At 38.2% G+C, this 6,510-nt stretch overlaps 1 protein-coding gene across 1 annotated transcript in view; it reads right to left on the minus strand.

Moving 5' to 3' along the window:
- tnk2b (tyrosine kinase, non-receptor, 2b) overlaps positions 1-5,278 on the minus strand; it is a 41,383-nt gene extending 36,105 nt beyond the window's left edge. Inside the window, exon 1 of the mRNA XM_016508541.1 lies at positions 4,451-5,278. Within this exon, the coding sequence (XP_016364027.1) occupies positions 4,451-4,513 (63 nt within the window). The 5' untranslated portion in view covers positions 4,514-5,278. The remainder of the gene's footprint in view (positions 1-4,450) is intronic.
- Between the last annotated feature and the right edge of the window lie 1,232 nt (positions 5,279-6,510).

Raw genomic sequence — 6,510 nt, forward strand, 5'->3', positions numbered from 1 at the left:
TGTAGTGAATGACGTGATTGACATTTGCTGGCTTTGGCCAGCCTCTAAGCTAACGCCTACGTGCCTGTATTGAATATGATTACGCATTGCTCCAGTAGAGTTATTGTAACGTTAAGCCAATTTGACATTACACAGTTTACACAAAACTTTTCCGTTTCCTTCTAATTCTAAATAATCCCACACATTACTTGTCTTTCGCGTGGTCACTTTTGAGCTCGCCACAACTGACACAAAGAAAACTCATGCGAGGTCTGAGGTAAAAATGTAGTTTACGCCCAGATACACTTTTAAAAATAATGTATTATTTTTCAAATGTTTTATTTTAACTTGTTATTTAAAATGTTTTAAATGTAACAATGGTAATTTGATGGTAACAAAAAATGATGGTAATTTGAATGATAAATATGTTTTGTTTTGTTTTTCTGTCGTGTAATCGACTATTGTTTTCAGTGTCGACTAGTAGAAGCTGTACTGTTTAGTCGACTAGTCGACTAGACCCACACATCCCTAGACAAAACACATGCATAACAGGTTTAGGACTGCTATGGACAGCTGAATCCCCAAACTTTTGATATTCTTCATATTCTGTGCGGTGTTTATTTTGCCACAGTAACAGAAATTAACTTTTTTAATTTTTCCCTATTATGGGCATTTGTGACTTTTTAAGGCCAATTTTTTCCTAACCTAATTAAATGCATGCATTATCTTTTGTGTTGAATTCTTACTTTTAAATCAAAGTCAATTCAAATAGTAAGACACTATAAACACACTTTACTTTAAAATATACTTTAACTTTAAAATTAAAAATGCCAGTAGGTGGCAGCAAGTGAGATATTGATTCACCTGATTCATTCAAATGGCTGATTCGTTCAGTAACAAAAACAGTTCTTCTGTGGTTTTGTTTGAAACTCTTTCATTGGTGAAATAGCAAAAATGGGTGTTCTCTAAAATATAGGCCTAAGTTACTTTACATTAACTTCTTGTTTATTTAACTTGTATAAAATCAATACCACATTTGCAATCTTAGTGATATTTGGAGGGAAAAAAAACGGCACTCTTTGTGTGATTTTCAGAGTATGTTGAGCGGAGGTGGAACAATTTCCCCTCCGTGCTCCAAGTATTCAATAAACACTCCACTCCGGGTTCACCATTTCCCACTCGCCACTCCACTCCGCGCTCACTGATATAAGAAACACCGCTCCGCCTTCGTTCCCTGAGGAAATTTACGGCTGAAGTTTTTTAGTATGTTTTGAAATACCGCAGAACTTATTTTCATAACACACATTAACATAAAAAATTAATAAGATACTTGGAGAGTAGTTTAAAAGTGGCTTATTGGAACACTAGTGTGCGAACAATATTCCTACCACATGCCAAGCTTATTACATGGTTGTCAGCATTAAAAGGTATCATTGCTGCGTTTTGCAAATTTATTTTGTGACGGATGAAAATAACTATGTTTTCGCCAGTTATTTTATCTACGGATCGCTGCATTATTTACAGATTTCTGCTCATTCAAAATCAGATACAGATGATGTAGCACTGTAAGATTTAATTTGTTTAAATGCATTATTGAGAGAGCGATTGCATGTGAGCAGGGGCGTAGCCATCATTTCAGAAGTGAGGGGGACAGAAATGTTATATATAAAAAAAATTATAATAAATTTTTTTTTTTTAATTATATAACAGCGATAGCTGGACTCTTTTGTCCATATTAGGAATTTCCTCATTCCTCAGACTTTCTGCGCAAGAGCGCCCTCCGGCATGAATGAAACATACACTGCACGGAATGTTTAGTGCTCTGTGAATGTTAATCTCGCCTTATTCTGGGTCCGAATAAAACATCAGATCATGCACAGACTATACTGTCTCTTTGAATTTAAATCTATATTTATTCACACCGGCTCTTGAAAACCTCTATGCGAACACACTTGCCCGAAAAAGTGCGGGGGACGAATTTACGTGATATTAAAAATCGTGTAATCTACGCCCCTGCATGTGAGTAAGTGCTGTACCTGTTTTAATCATGCTTTCACCTGAAAATATTCTGGTGAATACAAATTCCTTGAGAACTACAACTTCCCGCACATGTCCATTGCCGTTATCATAACCTTCACATTCTTTCTGATTTGAGTGATCCATCTGCCAAACAAAAACACTTGTCGGCCGATAATTAAAAAAAAAGAGTCAATTATCAGCCAAAGCCAATATATCAGTCGACCACTACATATAATCATATATCAACATTTGCTCAAACTAAGATAATTCGAAAGGCATTACATTACTGTGGAAGAAACACACATCCAATAGACCAAAAATATATATATACAGTGTTCTGTCAAAGCTCCTTTTTAAATTGTTGGTCTCTGTTGCAGAATTGTAAAAGTGGCGGAAGCTTGCTGAGATATTCATGTAAAACAAAGGGTTACAAAGTCGACAGGTTTCTTGAATAAGTGTCAGAAAAGAAAGAGAGAGCACAAGCAGCCTTTTGTGCCCAAAGTGCTTCCTCTTTTGACATATGAAAAGTCAAGGGCCATAAGGGTCAGGACCTTTTTAACTTTAATTTAACCATCAATATCTTTCCAAACATAGTCACGCACTGAAATTTCTGACATTCTATCTCTCTTTGTTTTGTTAACTTCAAGTATGAGAATAGTAATAGTAGGGCTCTATGATTTTCATGATGCAGAAATTGCTAAATCTGTCATAAAAACATAGCTTGCTGCACATTTTGAATGAATGTATTCAAGCATTTCTTTATATTTATTTAAATATAAAGTCTGCATCAAAGTGAATAAGCTGTGGAGGTGATATAATTGATCATAACTGATTTGTATTCAATCATAAAATACAGAATCTAGAAAAATTAAAACAGACAACATAATTTGGGGAAAAACCTGATTCGGTATGGCCTTATTATTTCAATGACATTAAACTGTTAAAAAGTTTTAGAATTTTGAAAAAATAAAACTCATTCTATACAGCCCAATAATAGTGATGCATGTATTAGCAAATGCCACTGAAAAATTGCATATATATTTTGTATATAATTATATTGTTTTATATTGTTTATATAAGTTTATAAAAGTTTATATTGACAAAATAGTCATTTACATCTACAAACAACCGTATCCCTCCCCCCACACTGAACTTCCCAGCAACCTTTCACACTTAAACTGGGAACAGATCCAACATCATGTTCAAAATATGTCTCAACAGTTCCGGTCTACCCTGCTGGCTTGCAAACTTAGGAGTCAAAGTTTAGATACAGTATACCTCTGAACATACAGGAAACGTCTCTCCTGTGCAAAAGAGGAAGGGGAATGTGTGAAAGAGAGAAAGAGAAATCCAGGCCTTCAGAGACTGATGATAGAGGAGGAAAAGCACTTGTCCTGTGTGTGAAGTGAGTTAATGTGTGGTTGTAGCAAGGAACATGTGTCAATAAAATCTACAGACTAAAATCAGTTACAACTTTCTGTCTTTGATATGAAGGCTTGCAGTCTGACAAATCCAACTGCTAATTCAAGCAAGCAATCTGTCCTCACAACCACAGTGGCAAAGCATCCATGAAATGTCTGGCTCAATTGTGATCTTGATATGTGATGAGTCTGATCCACCTGATCCTGATGATATGTGGTCATGCATAGTGTGCATGCATCTTTTACAATAAATCCTTATGTTAAAAAGAAACAGCTTTTGGTCTTGATACAGTATGTTTCACTAGAATTTGTAAGCACTCCAAACAAATCAAGACCCCTCTATAATATATTTTAATATTTGGTACTATGCATTACAGTATTATTATTTGGAAAATATGGTACTGCTAACAAGTATTACCAAAATGCAGGCATACTGAGCAATGCTAGTGGCAACGAGTGAAGCTTGTGCAATTTGAAGTAATGCATATGGTGTTACAGGGCTGCACACTTTAAGCCCAAGGGAACTATTGCCATGGCCCTTGGGCAGAGTCCATGATTTACGACTAAGAGTGGTTACACCCTTCAAGCAAATTTAAGAAAGAACATTACAAATGAATTGCCATGATGAGGCACAATAAATCAGCTACAAAACTGGCAACATTACGATAATGCAATTAAAGTCAACAAGAATGGATTAATGGATGCAACGTAATACTATATAAATGGCAAACAAATGCAAAAAACACCTGACTTCTGACAGTGTGTGAGAAATACATTGTTAGACATGATGCTCTCAAGTTATGCACTGTGAAGGTTTCATGTATTGTTAGGGTCAGGCTCTGGTATGGTCTGATGATATCTCAAGCTCTGACACATGTATAAAAGCATGGTGCGGTTTCACACCAACACAGATGCTGACATGAACCAGCACACACATGTACTCAAGCACGAGTCAGTCCTGAAATTCCCAGCTCTATTCCTCATACTGAAACCTAGCATGCGCTGCACAAGAGAATGAAAAACAGACTTACTCTGTACACATGAAAATGAGCAAGAAACGGAAATGATTTTTTGAGCTTGTCAAAACGACGCATATTGAGTTCTAAGAGAAAATCCACAAAAAGACAAGTTCAGCCTAATCGTCTGAGACTCTTTTGCTGGAGAACAGGGTTCGAGATTGAGAGACAGCTCCAAAACTGTGAAGGTCTCCTCAGTTGGAAAGTCTCCTGAACTTGTACAGCCGACGTACTACATTCCATCGCGGGGCAATCCACATTAAGCTCCTTTAACCGAAGCTCAGCACTAGTATGATGAACTTGTATGTGGGTGACTGCAGGGCAAGGCAAGAAAACACTAGAGAGAGAGGTCTGCCAAAGGGAAATGTTCACTTGGCAGCCTAGTTAGAACATCCCAAAACAAAGTTCACACTGCATGCTCTGAAGCAAATCACAAGAACTGTGAGGTGATGTCCTCCTTGCTGTATGTCTGAAAAAGATTTTGCAGAATGTGTTTGAGTCATTTTTCTCAGTTGTCCATTCCTCTATCCATCCGATCAGTCCACCGGCCAGCTATTAACAGAACAGTTTCTTCTATTCCCGATTCCTTCGCTCAGATGACAGCCACAGTGGAAGTGATAAGAGAACCAGAAGAGCTGCAATGCCCAGACAAAGTTGTCCCTTAGTGCTTCTGTGGTCTGCTGAGCTAGAAATGGCACTTTTTTTTTTTTTTTTGGTCAGTGCGTGCATGTTTGTGTCAGAGGGGCCGTGTTATTCTGGAGCAGGAGGAGCGTCTAGGACTCTCTCTCTCCCTACTGCGTGACTGTGTAATTCCTGCAACTCACAAACAGACGCTGGGGAAGTGCCCCTTTTTTTCTTTCCCTCCCTCCCTCTCTCGCTCTCCTCTCTCCGTCAGCCTGTGCCCGGGACAGAGACTCTATGGTATTCGGATGGAGGAGCATTTGATCATGAGCCAAAAGGTCAGATTTAACTGCAGGATGGAGAGCTCATTTCCTGTGTTCCTCCCATATGTTGGGCTCTTAACAAATCCCCCTCTTGAACAGCACCATATCCCCTCCTATCTCTGGCTCTCACCACATCTTTCTTTTATATTCACTCTCTCTCTCTCTCCCACTCTGCTCTAAACTCCCATATGACCTGACTTTTCTTCTTTATTTGGTTTGCGGCATTCTCCTTCCTCAATCCCTCTAAAAATTTTATCTCAACCTCTTGTAAACAAACGCATTCAAAATGTGTCCCCTCCCGCTTCCTCATTCTCCTCTGAACGAAAAGGGGACATTTTGGCTTCATCACCCCTAGCAGAATAAACCATGTTTTATTTACGTCCCTTCCCCTCCCTCATTCCCCACTGATTCATCAAGCCTACAGACTAAACCAGACGTGCGGCATTTTGAGCGATAAACAAAATGTACAATGTTGGTTGAGCCATGTGTTTTTATTTTTTTCCCCCCAGAGCAAGAGGGAAGATGAGGTGAGCAGGGACAGAGGCAGTAAAGCAGGGCCCTGCGTGTCATGAACAGTCTGTCTCCAATTACTGCCCTGACACAAAGAATTTCCAACGCTGCTTCAGACCAAGCAGCTAATGCAGCAGGAATGTTCCTGAGACTTATCGAAAAAAGGAGCTTTATTTAAGAGAATGAAAAAAATATGGTAATGCTAGCACAGCTGTGAATAAGGGAAAAATGCGGGTCCCTGTGACCGAGCTCAGATATTTGGCTGAACACTTAAACCAGCTGTGCACTGTAGAAACTGTAGGTGTCGTAAGTGTCTGGATAATTCATTTTAGGAGTTCTTTCCGTAGCACAGTTACCTTTGGCTTGCCACAATGACGTAATCGTTCAAAGCGGCAATTAATTGTTCAAAGTCCACTTATCTTATTCTGCGTGCTTAAGATGCGTTTTTTTTTCTTTCTACATGTTATCTTAATGGTTTTTCCCATTATTTTAATTTTAGTTTTAGTATAACATTATAATACCATTCATATTTTTACTTTTTTATAATTTAAAGAAGAAACCAATCCGATGTTTAGTTGACATTTGAGTGAGAATACTATAGAAAAGCACTAAAAGTTTTTC

The sequence above is a fragment of the Sinocyclocheilus rhinocerous genome, unplaced genomic scaffold (genome assembly GCF_001515625.1).
Source record: "Sinocyclocheilus rhinocerous isolate Xijiao unplaced genomic scaffold, SAMN03320098_v1.1 scaffold2279, whole genome shotgun sequence".
In the NCBI taxonomy this organism is placed as follows: Eukaryota; Metazoa; Chordata; class Actinopteri; order Cypriniformes; family Cyprinidae; genus Sinocyclocheilus; species Sinocyclocheilus rhinocerous.